The sequence below is a fragment of the Erythrolamprus reginae genome, chromosome 1, assembly GCF_031021105.1.
Source record: "Erythrolamprus reginae isolate rEryReg1 chromosome 1, rEryReg1.hap1, whole genome shotgun sequence".
Taxonomy (NCBI): domain Eukaryota; kingdom Metazoa; phylum Chordata; class Lepidosauria; order Squamata; family Dipsadidae; genus Erythrolamprus; species Erythrolamprus reginae.
This window is the reverse complement of record NC_091950.1, coordinates 424,761,924-424,780,909: the sequence shown is the minus strand read 5'-3', so window position 1 is coordinate 424,780,909 and position 18,986 is coordinate 424,761,924. Positions and strand designations below refer to the sequence as shown.

The 18,986-nt window shown below is 45.1% G+C and overlaps 1 protein-coding gene across 1 annotated transcript in view; it reads right to left on the bottom strand.

Annotated features, from left to right (window-relative positions):
• The window catches only part of LOC139162500 (seizure protein 6 homolog), a 40,266-nt gene extending 21,809 nt beyond the window's left edge, over positions 1 to 18,457 (bottom strand). The window contains exons 1-6 of the mRNA XM_070742917.1: positions 18,368 to 18,457; positions 10,621 to 10,813; positions 6,340 to 6,525; positions 2,894 to 3,062; positions 412 to 578; positions 107 to 301 (exon numbers count right to left, since the gene is read on the bottom strand). Coding sequence (XP_070599018.1) covers positions 107 to 301; positions 412 to 578; positions 2,894 to 3,062; positions 6,340 to 6,525; positions 10,621 to 10,813; positions 18,368 to 18,442 — 985 coding nt within the window. The 5' untranslated portion in view covers positions 18,443 to 18,457. The remainder of the gene's footprint in view (positions 1 to 106; positions 302 to 411; positions 579 to 2,893; positions 3,063 to 6,339; positions 6,526 to 10,620; positions 10,814 to 18,367) is intronic.
• Positions 18,458 to 18,986: the final 529 nt, after the last annotated feature.

The following is an 18,986-nucleotide window of genomic DNA, read 5'->3' as shown; positions in this document are numbered from 1 at the left end:
TGTGGGTGGAGTCAAGAGAGGCATCAGCCTAGAATCCTTAAGTAGCCACAAGGGAACCAACGTTTTTTATTCCCTCCAGCCACCTCCTTCCCTGTCCGTCCCTCACCTCGACAAGCCGGCTCCGTCTCGTTCCACTGGGGGTTGGAGGGATCCATGCACTCGATGATGACCGAGCCTTGCTCCAGCGTGTAGCCGGGCTCACAGGTGAACTCCACGGTGGTGCCCACTTTGTAGCTCCCGTTGCTGGAGGTGAAGTTCCCGTACTTGACAAAGGGCTCGTAGCAGTGACCGGGCCGAAAAGCTACAAAGGACAGAGCAGAGAGAAGGAGTATGTATGTATGCATGTATTGATTGATTGATTGATTAGACATATGCTGCCCTTCTCTGAGGACTTTTACTACCGACACTCACCCTCATAGCGCAGGGCCACCCCGGCGGCCACGCCACCACTATCCGTGGAAAACTCGACAAAGAAGCCGCGGCTGGTGCTGACCAAGCCCTCGATGGGCAGGTACTCGACCTCGTACGAGTCGTAGATGGGAGGTGCCTCGATGTTGTTGCCGTTGCGGATGATCAGCCTGCAAGGAAGGGGGGCAGACCCCAAGGTTTGGGACAGCAGGCAGGGTCCAAAATGGGGACCACAGTGGCGTGGTTGCCCCTTGCTTGTGGAAATGTGGTTAAAAAAATGAGTTTGATTACAGGTAATCCTCGACTTACATAAGAACCTAAGGACCTAAGAAGAGCCCTGCTGAATTGGGCCAAAGCCCATCGAGTCCAGCATTCTGTGTCCCACAGTGGCCCACCAATTGACCAGAAGGATCTTGAGCAGAAAGGGAAGGCAAGACCCTACCTTTCCCTGGACTCCCAACAAATGGGACCCAAGGGAACCCTGCCTGCATCCACCAACATAGAGGCGGCACATGGACACCCGTTTCAATCACCACCTATGATACTCTTGGCATCCATGAATCTGTCCAATCCTGCCTTGAAGCTCTCTAGGCTGACAGCTGTCATGACCTCTTCTGGAAGGGAATTCCATCAACCAACGACCCTCTGGGTGAAGAAATATCTCCCTTGATTTGTCCTCGCTTTCTTACCTGTGAGCTTTAGGGAGGGCCCCCTCCTCCTAGTATTGTGTGATAGAAAAAAGAACTTTTCTTTATCCACCTTTTCTATCCCATGCAGGATTTTATATCCTTCGATCAAGTCACCTCTTAAACGCCGTCTTTCAAGGTGGAAGAGACCAAGGAGCTGCAACCTGGTTTCATAAGGGAGGGGCTCCCTTATTCAACTTACGATGCAGTACAAGCCAAACTTTTCATGCTAAGCAAGACAGTTGAGTTTTGCCCCATTTTACAACATTTAATTTAATTTAATTTAATTTAATTTAATTTAATTTAATTTAATTTAATTTAATTTAATTTAATTTAATTTAATTTAATTTAATTTAATTTAATTTAATTTAATTTAATTTAATTTAATTTAATTTAATTTAATTTAATTTAATTTAATTTAATTTAATTTAATTTAATTTAATTTAATTTAATTTAATTTAATTTAATTTAATTTAATTTAATTTAATTTAATTTAATTTAATTTAATTTTTTAATTTAATTCATTCGATTTATAAGCTGCCCAACTCCTTCTGGACTCTGGGCCTTCTTGCCACAGTAGTTAGGTCAATCCCTGAAATTGTTTGAAGTTAGTCCCCCTGGTCGTTAAGTGAATCAGGTTTCCCCGGTGACTTTGATTGCCAGGAGGTCGTCAAAGGGGAAATCAGATGATCCCGGGAAACTGTAACCTGTTATGGTGGGCTTCATGTTACGAGCCCCAATTAAGTCAGGAATGTAAATTCAAACACACATGCTGTTGTAAAGTAAATAGAAAAGCAGTTTATCCAAATTAAAGCTGTGCACACGCACTTTAAACTGAGCAAATTAGCTCACACACAGATGACAGTCCTTGAAAGAAACAAACAGCAGATAAGAGCAGCTGTGAGAGTGTCACAGCCAAACCTCTTCAAGTGAGTCCACAAGAAATATCCCCAAAAAGTCTGTGAAAGTCCAGGAACAATGCAAACATGACGTCTCCTTCTCCAAACGGACAAACTCCCACATGCGCTCTCTGCAACGCTGGTAATTTATCAGCAGCCCCATTAGTCTAATTGCCTCAGCCACAGGTGTTCTCCCTTATCTTCGACGATACCTGCACAGTTGGTTCCTTCTAGCCATGAGCCTGTGCATTCTGGCATCTATCCATCGATCCTCCTCTGAGTCCAATGACTCACTAATGGGGCCATTAACTAATGGGCTGGCTGCATCCATCTCTCTATCCGATTCTTCTTCTTCTCCCCCAGCGCCTGACCTTGGCAATGAATCCTCACTGTCAGAAGCTGATGGTAATAAGACAAGTCTCTGGGAACCTGAGGACTCTCCTAAACCAACATCCAGATTCCCCATTGCAGGAGCTGGCCCAGAGCCAACTACAACAGTAATCATTATAAATATGAGCCGTTTGCCCAGCAGACAAATTTTGATCATGTAACTATGATGGAGATGTTGCAATGCTTGTTAAGTAGGGGGGGGGAGAGCCATCAATCACTTTTTAAGTGCCCATTTCTTTTCAAATAGTCACTAAATAAATGGTTGTAAGTCAAGGACTATATGTACATGATCATGGATACCATCTTCATTGTTTTACCCATCTCTCTGTGAATGCCCCAATGGGATGCTGGGATGCTTTAAGAGGGGAGGACTTCCCCTCCCAGAATCCCCCAGCCAGCAAGGTGCACTCTCGTTCACTTTCATCTACCTCCAAGGACTGTGGTGAGAAAGCAGCCAACCCCCCAGCCTGCACAGAACCCCCCTGCAGCTCCCATCCCTCGAAGACTCACCTGTCGTCATCCTCTGCCAAGGAGACTTTCTCGAAATGCAGGTGCAGCCGCTGCCCGGGCGGAGCCTCCAGCACCCAGTGGCAGGTGAGGTTGTTGCTGTAGTTGGCCGGGAAGCCCGGTGACACGATGCGCCCGGTGGTGGCATTCTTGATCAGCCCTCCGCATGCCGCTGCAATAAAGGGCATTGAACGGGCAAGGTCAGAACTCCTTAACAACCCTTGGCTCCATTTGTTGAGAACGATACACAGTGGTGCCTCTACTTACGAACTTAATGCGTTCCATGTCCAGGTTCTTAAGTAGAAAAGTTTGTAAGAAGCAGCAATTTTTCCCATAGGAATCAATGTAAAAGCAAATAATGCGTGTGATTGGGGAAACCACAGGGAGGGTGGAGGCCCTGTTTCCTTCCAGGATATTCCTAGAGAGGCCCCACAGAGGCTTCTCCCCTCCTATTTCCTCCCTGGAGAGTCCTAGAGAGGTCCCACAGAGGCTTCTCCCCACCTTTTCCAGCCCTGTTTCCTCCCAGGAGATTCCTAGAGAGGCCCCACGGAGGCTTCTCCCTGCCTTTTCTGGCTCTGATTCCTCCCAGGAGATTCCTAGAGAGGCCCCACGGAGGCTTCTCCCTGCCTTTTCTGGCTCTGATTCCTCCCAGGAGATTCCTAGAGAGGCCTCACGGAAGCTTCTCCCCACCTTTTCTGGCCCTGTTTCCTCCCAGGAGATCCCTAGAGAGGCCCCACGGAGGCTTCTCCCTGCCTTTTCTGGCTCTGATTCCTCCCAGGAGATTCCTAGAGAGGCCTCACGGAAGCTTCTCCCCACCTTTTCTGGCCCTGTTTCCTCCCAGGAGATTCTTAGAGAGGCCCCACAGAGGCTTGTCCCTGCCTTTTCCAGCCCTGTTTCCTCCCAGGAGATTCCTAGAGAGGCCCCTCACCACCTCTGCAAGCAAGCCGTTCCACTGGTTGATTGCTCTCAATGTCAGAAAGTTCCTCCTTATTTCCAGGTTGAATCTCTCCTTGGACAGCTTCCAACTGTTGCTCCTTGTCTGGCTCTCTGGTGCTTTGGAAAATAACGTGTTCCCCTCCTCCCTGTGGAAGCCCCTCAAGTATTTGTAGACTGCTATCATGTCCCCCCTGGACCTCCTCTTTGCTAGACTATCCATGCCCAGTTCCTGCAACCTTTCCTCCTATGTTTTAGTTGCAAGTCCCTTTATCATTCTGGTTGCCCCCTTCTGCACTTTTTCTAGACTATCAATGTCTCATTCATTCATTCATTCATTCATTCATTCATTCATTCATTCATTCATTCATTCATTCATTCATTTATTAGATTTGTATGCTGCCCCTCTCCGCAGACTTGGGGCGGCTAACAACAGTAAAAAGACAATATGAACAAATCTAATATTAAAAGTAATGTAAAAACCCCCAATTTAAGAAACCAATCATACACACAGACATACCATGCATAAATTGTATAGGCCTAGGGGGAAGGGAATATCTCAATTCCCCCATGCCTGACGACAGAGGTGGGTTTTAAGAAGCTTATGAAAGGCGAGGAGGGTGGGGGGCTGGGGGCTATTCTAATCTCTGGGGGGAGTTGCGTTGATGCTTCAACGCTCATTCGTTTTTGCTTTGCCTTGAGGGGGGAGTGTATTTGCTTAGTGCTTATTATATTGTATGGCTTAGTGCTTGTTATGGATTGTTTCTGTTTTGTATATATGTAAATAGTACTTATTAAGCATTTTGTAGTGTGGTGACCAAAACTGAATGCAGTTAGAATCCAGAATGCAGCTCCTAACCAAAACTGGTTTAGGTTAGGGTGCCTGGCCTCTCCTGGCCTCAAAGAGATACAATCTCCTTCTCTGTTTACTATTGATGAACATCCAAAATAGCTTAATAGCCAAGCTACAAGAATCAAATTGGAATCACTTTATAATATGTCAGTAGATACTTTGCTCTTGAGTTAAAATGGTTTATACAAGAAACACCCTCGATTTGGTGGTGGGGTGTGAATGTTTGCCTGGTGGTGGGCACTAATCACAAAGCACCTGTTTTATGTTGTGTGTGTATTTATATTTTTAAAAAATCAATAAAAATATTTTTCTTTTAAATGAACATCCAAAATACAGTGATCCCTCATTTTTCGTGGGGAAGGCGTTCCAAGACCACCCATGAAAAACGAATTTCCATGAAGTAGAGGAAAGATTTTTTTTAAGGTATTTAACGAGTACAGTATTTGGACTTTTAAAACCCACCCTTTGCATTAAACAGTCGTTCTATAATGTTTCTCAGCTGGAACTACATGGGATGTCCCACCAGTTTGTTTAATAGAGGACAGTAGGACTGTAGACTAATTGTATGGATTTTTAATGGATTTAAAATTTTCAATGGATTTTGTTGTGGTTAGCTCTGGCCCAGCTCCTGTCCCAAGGAATGTGGAGGTGGATGTGTGGGAGACATCTACATGCCGCAGACCTGTTTTGCTCCCAGTAGAATCTGCCGACAAAGTCTCCTCTGACCAAGGAAGTGTGAGTGACAGGGAAGAGAGGAGTTTGGCAGACAGCCCAGGAGGAGATCAATCATCTGTATCATCCCTGGATTCTGAACAAGAATTAATGACACATCCACGCATGCGTAGAGTGATGCATAGGAGACAACAACTGAAGGATTATTACAAGAGAAAATGAGGCCACCTGTGGTTGGGTGGGGCTGCTGTAATTAGTGCTACAGATAAAAGTGCAGCCTGGTGTTTTAGCCTCATGGCAGTTTATCTGATTCATTGTTTCGTCAAGATCATGGTTTTTGCTCTTCAGGATTGTGTGTGTGGACTCTCTGGACTTTAGAATTGGACTCAATTTTCCAATTATTGGGTGAGCAATTGGACTGCATTTAACCTGTGCCTTGTGTGTACCAGAAAATCCCTTGGACATTTAAAAAGGGAGCTGTTTCTGTTTTTCTGTTTATGAAAACTTTTGGGTTTTCCTTTTATCGTGTGGTGTGTGTCTTCCTGGACTAATTACCCTGTAATTACGGGCGGTTGAAACACGCCGGCAGAACAGGATTTAATGGATTTAAGCCCACTTTGAAAACCCGTGAAATAGCGAATCCGTGAAAGATGAACCGTGAAGTAGCGAGGGATTACTGTATACTATTTAATTCTATGCATATATGCCGTATGTGTACATACATATTACACACAGGCACACAAAAATATGTATTATCTACTATATAAACTGCATGTGTATGTACACACACGCACGCACAGCTGTTGTAAAATTATACACATTCAACGTCATTTACTGCAATAGGAAAAACAGACCCAGAGCACAGAAGGGAAAAAAAGGAGGAAAAAAAAATCATTTTTTTTCTACCGGTTCTGCGTACCTGACCGTACCCTTAGGATGTAGCATCACTGCCCCCTTCCCTCCTCTGCCGCCCCATCTCTGGCTGACTCACCGATGCAGCTGGGCTCCTGGCTGCTCCAGAAGGGATGGGTGGCGTTGAGGCACGCCAGGCAGGGCTTCCCCACCAGCTGGTACCCGACAGAGCAGGAGAAGCACGCTCGGCCCCCCGGGTGAGTGTTGGTGACGGAGACGTCGCCGTACGTGGGGCGTGTGGGGAAGACACAGCTGAGCAAGTACGCTGGACATAGAAGAGAGATACAGATGAGAATTTTGTATGCCCAGTACAGTGTTCCCTCGATTTTTGCGGGTTCGAACTTCGCGAATAGCCTATACCACGGTTTTTAAAAAAATATTAATAAAAAAATACTTTGTGGGTTTTTTTCTATACCACGGTTTTTCCTGCCCAATGACATCATACATCATCGCCAAACTAATAATTTTTGCAAATAAATAACAAAAAAAAATAATTATTCTTAATAAATAATTATGTTTATAAATATCAGGATTACTAAGTGTCTTATTCAATGGTGAGTACCAGTAATAATGGTGAGTAAATGATTGTTAAGGGAATGGGAAATGGTAATTTAGGGGTGTTAAAGCGTTAAGGGATGGCTTGTGATACTCTCCATAGCCAAAAATGGTGTATTTACTTCCGCATCTCTACTTGCGGAAATTCGACTTTCGCGGGAGGTCTCGGAACGCATCCCCCGTGAAAATCGAGGGAACACTGTATTGGAAACAAGAAAGAACACCTACTATCGTAAACCTTTTAATTAAAGTTATGGACTACGCAGAAATGTCCAAATTGAGCATGGAATTACAAAATCGGGAAGATACAGTTTTCCACCAAGCCTGGGACAAGTGGTACAATTGGTTAAGGAAAAGAATTTTTTTTGCAAATAATTCAAAAGGAAGATAATCCAACAAATTAACTTCTTAATGAACGATAAAATTTAAAATTCTACCTTATTTATCATATAGAAGACTGATGGCAGAAAAAGACCTCATGATCCATCTAGTCTGCCCTTATACTATTTTCTGTATTTTATCTTAGGATGGATACTGTGGATTTACCAACCTGGAAGTTTGTTCCAAGCATCTACTACTCTTTCAGTAAAATTTTATATTATAAAGTATGTACCTTCCAGGCAACATTGGAAGATCATAATTATCTACTCCCAAACAAATCTAATATAAACCTCCAAAGTAACAAGATGGGGAATAATACATCAACTACACTTTCTAAATTTATGTCGTATTGATCGTTTACACCAGCCAAATTGCTGGTTCCTCTCTATTTCTTATCTATACCCTCTCTCTTTACTCTGTCTCTTCCCAATACTATTCCTTTTCTCTCTGTTTTTCTCTTTTCTTCATTTCTTCACTTTTCCCTATTTCTTTTTCTTATATCCGTATATATATCCTAATATTATGTGATGTTTATGGTATATGTGCCAAATGTACTGATTTATAACCAAATTGCTGTTGACTTATTTCAACTTATCTTTTCTATTTTTATTTCTGCAAAACTCAATAAAGATAATTTTTAACAAGAGATGCAGACATTAGCTTAATGCAGGCGCCCCAAACCCCCAGTCCGTGGATCAGTACTGGGCACGCCGTACCAGAAACCACTCCGTGCGCCATCCACAGGATACAGGAAACAGGTGCTTTTAAAAAAATATTGAAATCTTGTGAGCCTTCCCGAGTCCACGGAGAGGGGCGGCATGTAAGTCCAATAAAGAAATAAATAACACGCTTGTCCAAGACGTGTTGTAAGGTTGTGTGAACCCGATCGCTCCCTTTGCAAGCAGGCTGAACCCCATCCCCCCGGGTGACGTTCATCTGTAGGCAGGTAGGGTGACAGCTGTCCTCCCCCTCCCTGCCCCCCTCCCGCTTCTGTGCAAATTGTGCTAATTGTTGGGGCCAATTACCTCATCATTAGACGCGGCTTCTTCGGAGGTGCCGGCTTTAACCTGGCAGCGTCAGCGATCAGCTCCTGCGGCGATTAGCCCGCTTCCAATTAGCTAATTGCTCTACAGCTGCAAGGGAAAATCCTGGCGCTGCGGCACCTCTCGGCGCTGCTATTGTGGTTTTTGTGTGTTGGGGGTGTGGGTGTATGTGCGTGTCTGTACGTATGTGGCAACAGAGCATTGGGGGGGCTGCCGGTGCAATCAGATGAGCAGGAGGAGGAAGAGGAGGAAGAGGACGAGGAAGAGGAGGAAGAGGAGAAGGAGGAGAGGAGGAAGAAGAGGTGGAGGAGGAAGAGGAGAAGGAGGAGGAGAAGAAAGAGGAGGAAGAGGAGGAAGAGGAGAAGGAGGAGGAAGAAGAGGTGGAGGAGGAAGAGGAGGAGGAGGAAGAAGAGGAGGAGGACGAAGAGGAGAAGGAAGAAGAGGAGAAGAAAGAGGAGGAAGGGGAGGAAGAGGAGAAGGAGGAGGAAGAAGAGGTGGAGGAGGAAGAGGAGGAGGAGGAAGAAGAGGTGGAGGAGGAGGAAGAAGAGGAGAAGGAGGAAGAGGAGAAGAAAGAGGAGGAAGAGGAGGAAGAGGAGAAGGAGGAGGAAGAAGAGGTGGAGGAGGAAGAGGAGGAGGAGGAAGAAGAGGTGGAGGAGGAGGAAGAGGAGGAGGAGGACGAAGAGGAGAAGGAGGAAGAGGAGAAGAAAGAGGAGGAAGAGGAGGAGGAGGAAGAAGAGGAGGAGGAGGAAGAGGAGAAAGAGGAGAAGGAGGAAGAGGAGAAGAGGAGGAAGAGGAGAAGGAGGAGGAAGAGGAGAAGGAGGAGGAGGAGAAGAAAAAGGAGGAGGAAGAGGAAGAGCAGGAGGAGGAGGAAGAGGAGGAAAAGGAGGAGGAGGAGGAAAAGGAGGAAGAGGAGGAGGAAGGGAAGGAGGATGTTTAAGACCTTCCACCATTTTTATAGCCCGTCTTTGGACCCGTTCAATTTGATCCATCTCCTTTTCTAGGAGAGGTCTCCAGAACTGGTGGGAGAAATACTTTTGATCTTGCAAGAATGATTTGATATAACTTGACAGCATAGTTCCCTCTAAGCTGAGCAGTGAGCAATCGCTCACTTAAAAATCATCATCAACTCAGAGTTTTCCAAACCTGCCCAGAAGCCGAGAGGGAAAGAGGGAGAGGGAAGGAGAGAGAGAGGAAGAGAGGAAGAGAGAGAAACAGATAGAAAAAAGAGAGGAAGGAAAAGAGAAAGAAAACGAATGGGAGTAAGGAAGAGAGAAAGAAAATCAAAATCTAGTTTGAAACTAGCTCAACTATTTAAGTGGCATTTTGATATTGACAGAGTTGCCCTATTATGAGCTCACTGTTATAGACACACAGGACAGGATTTTATTTTGAAATTCTCTGAGGCAAAACAGGGTGGGTTTTTTGTTTGTTTGTTTGTTTATTATTTTTGTGCCGCCCAGTCCCGAAGGGACTTCCACTCAGACACTATACTTTTCCGCCCACCCCCCAAAAAAATTAGAGGGAACACTGCTTGACAGTAAAGGCAGAGCTAGTTCTCCTGCGTGTGCTTCTTAGATGGACTACCTCGCAGGCAGTGAAGGGCTACCAAAATCTTTACTACCACCCTGTGGCCGTGGCTTATGCAGGATGCATTTTCTTTCAACATCTTTCAGTGCAAATTGTGTGTTCTGGGGTGGAGCTCCATTTTTGCTACCCCACTGCGTTCCCCCCGTCCAGGCAGCAGCCCACCCCTGCTCACAACAGGAACTCCAGGTCCCAAATCCCTCCTTGGTTGTTCTGCCCAAAAGTCCTCCATGCCTACCTTACAGGGGTGTGTGTGTGTTGGGTTTAACCACTCTACTACATGCTTGCACTGTCTTGTAAACACATCTCTATGGTCAGGTCGCAATTAACTGACCAGTGTGTCACCTTTTGATGACCAAAAGGGGCAGGTCCTTTGCAGACTATATAAACCTCTGCAGAGTAGGTGCTCCTCCCCTTTTGATCCTCTTTTGGCCTTGATGACCCTTCCTTTTCACCTCCTTCTACCTCCTCCATTGTCCTCGGCTGAGGACACATGTGTGAGATGAAATCCAAAGCCATCCTCACACATGGGACCAACCAGAAGTTATTAATATGGACTGGAATATAATAAGCTTATCTGCCTGCAATCTGTAATTGCATGAATGAACAGAATTGTAAGTAAAGATTGCACTTTTTATCCTTATGAAGGAGTGGTCATTCATTGCTAACAAATGGGATTCTGAGCCACGTGTTGATTTCTTGCCTTGCTAACTCCGCTGCAAATTAAGCCACCTGAACTCTGCTAATACTAATAATGTTAATAGTAATCAAAATACCCAACTGTGTGTGAGTCTTACCTTCAAAGTGGAAGTGGAAGCTCCCTGGGTTGGCAGGTGACGGGCTCTGGAACCTGACCAGCACCTGGTTGGTGGGGCCGCGGACCACCTGACCACGCATCAGGAAGGACTCGTTGGCCAGTGGGACGGGCTCCAGGCCTCCGAGGGTCTCCACGGTGATTGTCTCGCCTACTCCCAGGCTGATGTTCTGCACCTACAAGGGGCAGAGGGAGAGAGAGAGAGGCGTCATGGGGCACCCATGACCTTCTGCTCTGACAATCTCACACTACTTACCAGAGCTTACAAAACTTTCGCCAGACCCATCCTCGAATACAGCTCATCTGTTTGGAACCCATATCGCATCTCCGACATTAACACCCTTGAAAATGTCCAGAGATACTTCACCAGAAGAGTCCTTCACTCCTCCACTCGAAACAGAAGACCTATGAGACTAGACTTTCAATCCTGGGTCTGGAAAGCTTAGAACTACAACACCTTAAACATGATCTAAGTATTGCCCACAAGATCTTATGCTGCAGCGTCCTGCCTGTCAGTGATTACTTCAGCTTCAACCACAACAACACAAGAGCACACAACAGACTCCAAACTTGACTGTAAAAAATATGACTTCAGTAACTGAGTTGTCGAAGCGTGAAACTCATTACCGGACTCCATAGTGTCATCCCCAAACCCCCAACACTTTACCCTTAGATTATCTACGGTTGACCTATCCAGATTCCTAAGAGGTCAGTAAGGGGCGAGTACAAGTGCACTAGAGTGCCTTCCGTCCCCTGTCCTATTGCTCTCCTATATCTCCTATACCTTTCTTCTATTCCTATATCTCCTCTTCTATTCTTTCATTGATATGTTCTATTACTATACCTTCTTTTCTATTATTTCTTAGATATGTTTTACTATGAGTATCTCCTCTATAACCTTCATCATGTATTTTATTATGTATATATAGATATATACCCACAAAAACCCTCATTGTTTATTGGACAAAATAAATAAATAAAAAATAATAATAATAAAATAAATAAATACCCGCTCCCACTTTGGGATTAGCAAGGGGGTGTTGAGAGAGTTTTGTGCACATGGAAGTTAAATCCACCAAGAAGCCACGATTCACAACTATACCTTATTTATTTATTTTTATTTATTTATTTATTTTGTCAAACAATTATAGGGTGGTAATTTGTACAAATAAAACATTAGATAAGTAATGATAATAAGTAACAAAAGAAGACAATAGGACAGGGAGGGTAAGCACAGTGGTGCGCTTATGCATGCCCCTTACAGACCTCTTAGAAAGGGGGAGAGGTCGATTGTAGATAGTCTAAGGTTAAAGGTTTTGGGGTTAGGAGTAGAAACCACAGAGTCAGGTGGTGCATTCCAGGCGTTGATTACTCTGTTGCTGAAGTCGTATTTTTTGCAGTCAAGTTTGGAGTGGTTGACATTTAGTTTAAATCGATTTTGTGCTCGTGTGTTGTTGCGGTTGAAGGTGAAGTAGTCGTTAACAGGTAGGACATTTTGGTATATGATTTTACGAACTATAATTAAGTGGGAACGGAGATGACAGAGTTGTAAGTTCTTCTTATGTTCAGACCTACAACCGTTGTAGCGTCCCCCACCATCACAAGATTAAAATTCGGGCACTTGACGTCTAACATTTTACCGTGATCTGTCCACCCGGCCAGTTCCTCACAAAGTCAAAGGGAGAATTCGAATTTGGTGAATGACCAGGTAACTCACTCAAGAATTGCACTGATTCATCTAATAGCCATGCCCCCCACCACCAAACCCCCCCAGAAAAACTGGGTGAGATCAGGGTTGGACTAGAAGACCCCCAAGGTCCCTTCCGACTTTTGTAATTTGGAGATTCACTTAACAACTGCTCTACCCGGCAAAAGGGACTTCTCCTCCCAATTGTCGTCGTAAGTCTGAGGACTACCTACAAAATTGGATTTGGGGCCTTTCTTGAAGTGCAGAGTTTGATCGGTTGGCCTGTGGGGGCTGAAAGAAAGGGCAGAAATTTCAAGGCCCTTTTGCATCGAAAAAAAACCATGCAAGTTGCCTAGGCGTTTTTGCAACCACGCAGGTTTGATCCGAGCGAAGGATGGAGATACAGTGGAGCCTCTACGTACGAACTTAATTCGTTCCGTGTCCAGGTTCTTAAATAGAAAAGTTTGTAAGAAGAAGCAATTTTTCCCATAGGAATCAATGTAAAAGCAAATAATGTGTGCGATTGGTGAAACCCCAGGGAGGGTGGAGGCCCTGTTTCCTCCCAGGAGATTCCTAGAGAGGCCCCACACAGGCTTCTCCTCATCTTTTCCAGCCCTGTTTCCTCCCAGGAGATTCCTAGAGAGGCCCCACACAGGCTTCTCCTCATCTTTTCCAGCCCTGTTTCCTCCCAGGAGATTCCTAGAGAGGCCCCACACAGGCTTCTCCTCATCTTTTCCAGCCCTGTTTCCTCCCAGGACATTCCTAGAGAGGCCCCACACAGGCTTCTCCTCATCTTTTCCAGCCCTGTTTCCTCCCAGGACATTCCTAGAGAGGCCCCACACAGGCTTCTCCTCATCTTTTCCAGCCCTGTTTCCTCCCAGGAGATTCCTAGAGAGGCCCCACACAGGCTTCTCCTCATCTTTTCCAGCCCTGTTTCCTCCCAGGAGATTCCTAGAGAGGCCCCACACAGGCTTCTCCTCATCTTTTCCAGCCCTGTTTCCTCCCAGGACATTCCTAGAGAGGCCCCACACAGGCTTCTCCTCATCTTTTCCAGCCCTGTTTCCTCCCAGGAGATTCCTAGAGAGGCCCCACACAGGCTTCTCCTCATCTTTTCCAGCCCTGTTTCCTCCCAGGAGATTCCTAGAGAGGCCCCACACAGGCTTCTCCTCATCTTTTCCAGCCCTGTTTCCTCCCAGGACATTCCTAGAGAGGCCCCACACAGGCTTCTCCTCATCTTTTCCAGCCCTGTTTCCTCCCAGGAGATTCCTAGAGAGGCCCCATGGAGGCTTCTCCGCGCCATTTCCATTCCTGTTTCCCCCCAGGACATTCCTAGAGAGGCCCCATGAAGGCTTCTCCCTGCCCTTTCCGGCCCTGTTTCCTCCCAGGAGATTCCTATAGAGGCCCCACGGAGGCTTCTCCCTGCCCTTTCCGGCCCTGTTTCCTCCCAGGAGATTTCTAGAGAAGCCCCACGGAGACTTCTCTGTGTCTTTTCTGGCCTTGTTTCCTCCCAGGAGATTCCTAGAGAGGCCCCACGGAGGCTTCTCCCAACCTTTTCCGGTTACAGTTTTGGAGGCTCATGTTTGTAAGTAGAAAATGGTTCTTGAGAAGAGGTAAAAAAATCTTGAACACCCGGTTCTTATCTAGAAAAGTTCGTAAGAGGAAGTGTTCGTATGTAGAGGTACCACTGTATTTAAAGGTGGGTCATTTCTTTTGGATCCTGCCAGGCAGCTCCGGAATGGCCTCATCCACCGGCCGCTGGGCACCAGCCAAGTTCTAATGCCTGGGAGCAGCCCCAGCATGGCTCATCTTGATAAACGAGGTTCTGCTCCTGTCTCTCTCTCGTTGTATATTAATTACGGTAATTAAATGGCGCTGCTTGGTGATAAACGGCCAACAGCAGCAAACCTCTTCCGCTAATTACATCACAAAGGTGCCACAGAGATGGTGGGGGCTGAAGGAGAATGCCAACAGGTGGTAGGGGAGAGGGAAGAGACCAGGTTAGCAGTTGGAAGGGACCCTGGGAGGTCTTCTAGTCCGACCCTCGGCTCGAACAGGGAGACCCCAGAGCAGTTCAGGCTAAGGGCTGTCCGGCCTCTTCTTGAAAACCTCCAGGAATGGAGCAGCCACACGTCTGGGAGATCGACCGTTGCCCTGATTAATTGGGAGCGATTAATCTCAAATGTCAGGGAATTTCTTCTTAATTACAGGTAGGATTTCCCTCTAAGTTTCTTTCTTTCTTTCTTTCTTTCTTTCTTTCTTTCCTTCTTTCTTTCCTTCCTTCCTTCCTTCTTTCCTCTCTCCTGTTTGTACCTTTCTCATCTTCCTCCCTCCCATCTTCCCTCCCTCCCTCCATTTTTCTTACTTTCATTCCTTCCTTTCCTTCCCCCTTGTTCTTTTGTTCCTTCTTTCCCTCCCTCTTGCTTGTTCCTTCATTCCTTCGTTCCTTCATTTTCTCATTTGTTCATTCCTTCCTTCTCTTTTTTGTCTCTTTATCATCTTCCATCCTTCCTTCTTCCCTTCATTTTCTTCCCTTCCTTCCTTTCCCCTTGTTCATCTCTTCCTTCCTTCCCTCCCTCTTGCTGCTTCCTCCCTCCCTCCTTCCCTTCCCTTGTCTCTTTCTCATCTTGCTTCCTCCCTCCCTCCCTCCATTTTTCCCTCCCCTCCCTCCCTCTTGCTCCTTTCTTCCTTCTTCCCTCCCTCCATTTTCCTTCCTTCGTTCTTTCTCTTCCTTGTCTCTTTATCACCTTCCTTCCTCCCTCCCTCCCTCCATTTTTGTTCCCTACCTTCCCTCCCTCTTGCTCCTTTCTTCATTCTTCCCTCCCTCCATTTTTCCTTCCTTCCTTTCCTTTCCCCTTGTTCCTCTCTTCCTTCCTTCCCTCCCTCTTTCTGCTTCCTTCCTTCCTTCCTGCCTTCTCTTCTTTGTCTCTTTATCCCTCCCTCTTCTATCTCCCACTCTTCCATCCTCTCCTTTTCTCCTCCCTCCCTCCCTCCTTCTTTCTCCTTGGTGGGGGGGCTCTATGCCGGGAAGAATTCCTTCTCCAGAGAGGGGGGGGGCTGGCAGAGTGCAGAGCTTTCCCCTTTTAACAGCTTCAGCCTCTTGCCAACACCCTCACACAAATCCCCCCCCCTGCTCCCCCCTCCAGGGACCACTGCCTTGTGTTTGACATGGGTCCCTCGTGGTCCGGGGCTGATGGGCAAGGCCTGCAGCTCGGGGTGGGTGTGGGTGGGGGGTCTCCCTGGGCTCCCCCATGCAAGCTAATGATGCCCCAGGAGCCCGGTGGGCGGGGAATGCAGGGGGGGGGGGGCAGGGATTGTTGAAATGTCGGCCAAATGCCACTGTGATCGATTTGACATTTGCTTCGGCGTGTTGCCGAGTTGGCACGCCTGGCTGCCTCCCCGAAAGCCCCCTGGCGTCGGCCTTTGTAGCTCCTCATTGAGATGCGGGGAAGACACATGGCTTTGCAACGGAGCCCCCAGCATCCCTGCAGGCCCCCCACTCCCCCCATCCTTCCCCAGTCTCTCCCCCACCCTCGCCCACAAGGGCCTCTGGCTCAGCTGCCGAGCGGTGCATCGGGCCCAGAGCCACCAAGGGGGGAAAGCAAGGAAGAGAATCCGTTCACAGAGGTTCAAGTGGGAAGGATTTCAGGGAAGCCCAGAAAGGGAAGTGGAATTAGAATTCATAGGGTAGGAAAGGAAAGGCTGGGAATAGAATAGAAGGAGAAGGAGAAGGAGAGTACAGTACAGTAGACTAGACTAGACTAGACTAGACTAGACTAGAATAGAATGAGAATGAGAATGAGAATGAGAATGAGAGTAGAGTAGAGTAGAATAGAATGAGAATGAGAATAGAATAGAATAGAATGAGAATGAGAATAGAATAGAATAGAATAGAATGAGAATAGAGTAGAATAGAATAGAATGAGAATGAGAATAGAATAGAATAGAATGAGAATGAGAATGAGAATAGAATAGAATAGAATGAGAATAGAGTTGAATAGAATAGAATGAGAATGAGAATGAGAATAGAATAGAATAGAATGAGAATAGAGTAGAATAGAATAGAATGAGAATGAGAATGAGAATAGAATAGAATAGAATAGAATGAGAATGAGAATAGAATGAGAATAGAGTAGAATAGAATAGAATGAGAATAAAATAGAATGAAAATAGAATAGAATGAGAATAGAATAGAATGAGAATGAAAATGAGAATACAATAGAATGAGAATAGAGTAGAATAGAATAGAACGAGAATGAGAATAGAGTAGAGTAGAGTAGAGTAGAATAGAATGAGAATGAGAATAGAATAGAATAGAATGAGAATGAGAATGAGAATAGAGTAGAGTAGAGTAGAGTAGAATAGAATGAGAATGAGAATAGAATAGAATAGAATGAGAATGAGAATAGAATAGAATAGAATGAGAATAGAGTTGAATAGAATAGAATGAGAATGAGAATGAGAATAGAATAGAATAGAATAGAATGAGAATGAGAATAGAATGAGAATAGAGTAGAATAGAATAGAATAGAATGAGAATGAGAATGAGAATAGAGTAGAGTAGAGTAGAGTAGAATAGAATGAGAATGAGAATAGAATAGAATAGAATGAGAATGAGAATAGAATAGAATAGAATAGAATGAGAATGAGAATAGAATGAGAATAGAATAGAATAGAATAGAATAGAATGAGAATGAGAATGAGAATAGAGTAGAGTAGAGTAGAGTAGAATAGAATGAGAATGAGAATAGAATAGAATAGAATGAGAATGAGAATAGAATAGAATAGAATAGAATGAGAATGAGAATAGAATGAGAATAGAGTAGAATAGAATAGAATAGAATGAGAATGAGAATGAGAATAGAGTAGAGTAGAGTAGAGTAGAATAGAATGAGAATGAGAATAGAATAGAATGAGAATGAGAATGAGAATAGAATAGAATAGAATAGAATGAGAATGAGAATAGAATGAGAATAGAATAGAATAGAATAGAATGAGAATGAGAATGAGAATAGAGTAGAGTAGAGTAGAGTAGAATAGAATGAGAATGAGAATAGAATAGAATAGAATGAGAATGAGAATAGAATAGAATAGAATGAGAATAGAGTAGAATAGAATAGAATGAGAATGAGAATGAGAATAGAATAGAATAGAATAGAATGAGAATGAGAATAGAATGAGAATAGAGTAGAATAGAATAGAATGAGAATAAAATAGAATGAAAATAGAATAGAATGAGAATAGAATAGAATGAGAATGAAAATGAGAATACAATAGAATGAGAATAGAATAGAATAGAATAGAACGAGAATGAGAATAGAGTAGAGTAGAGTAGAATAGAACGAGAATGAGAATAGAGTAGAGTACAGTAGAGTAGAATAGAATACAAAATATGGAATGGAATGGAATAGAATAGAATATGGAGTAGAATAGAATAGACTCTGAGCGGCTAACAATCAGAATGAATACAACAACAATAAAAACAGTTAAAATCTAACAATAAAAATCCATAACAACAACAACAACAACAACAATACTTTCTTAGATTTGTATGCCGCCTCTCTCCGAGGACTTGGAGCAGCTCACAACAACAATACACAATGTACAAATCTAATGTTAAAAGAACAATTTAAAACCCTTATTATAAAAAACAAGCACACAACCGAACAAACCATACATAAAAAAACATAGTAGCTAAGGGGCATATCAAAAAGCATACATATTTAGAATCAGCCTAATTCCAGGTCAAGCCAGGTCTTGACGGCTTTCCGGAAGACCAGTAGGGTGGAGAGAATGCGGATCTCTGGAGGCAGTTGGTTCCAAAGGGTCGGAGCCACCACAGAGAAGGCCCTTCCCCGAGGTCCCGCCAGCCAACATTGTTTGGCGGACGGGACCTGGAGAAGGCTGACTCCGAGGGCCCTTACTGGCCACAGCAAGGTATGAGGTGGTCCCGTAAATAGTCTGGCCCTGAGCCATGTAGGGGATAACCAACATCTTGAATTGGACTATCTTCCTAAGCTAGTCGGGTGCTGTCGGACTCACTCACCCGGATCTCCACGCCGTAGCCAGGGTAGACGGAGATGGTGTAGCCGCAGTCCAGCCAGCCGTCTTCGTAGGGCATGTTGCTGGGCAGGGGAGACGCTAGGGAGCCCCTCGGTCCGGTCAGATTCCAGCTGCAGGTTGCTTGGGGGGAGGGGGAGGGAGGAAGGAAGAGAATCTTAGTGGAATAAGAAGAGTTGGAACAGAACTCAGAGGTCCTCTAGTCCAGGGGTAGGCAAAGGAACTGGGAACTGGGCATGGATAGCCTAGAGAAAAGGAGGGCCAGAGCGGACATGATAGCAGTCTACAGGTATACGAGGGGTTGCCACAGAGAGGAGGGGGTCACTTTATTCTCCAGGGCACCGGAGGGTCGGACGAGGAACAACGGCTGGAAGCTGACCAAGGAGAGATTCAACATGGAAATAAGGAATAACTTCCTGACGGTCAGAGCGATCAACCAGTGGAACAACCTACCAGCGGACGTTGTGAACTCCAATACTCTGGACGTTTTTAAGAGGCAATTGGACTGCCATTTGGCTGGGATGCTGTAGGGTTCCTGCTTAGGCAGGGGGTTGGACTTGATGACCCGCATGGTCCCTTCCAACTCTAACAATAAATAAAATAAA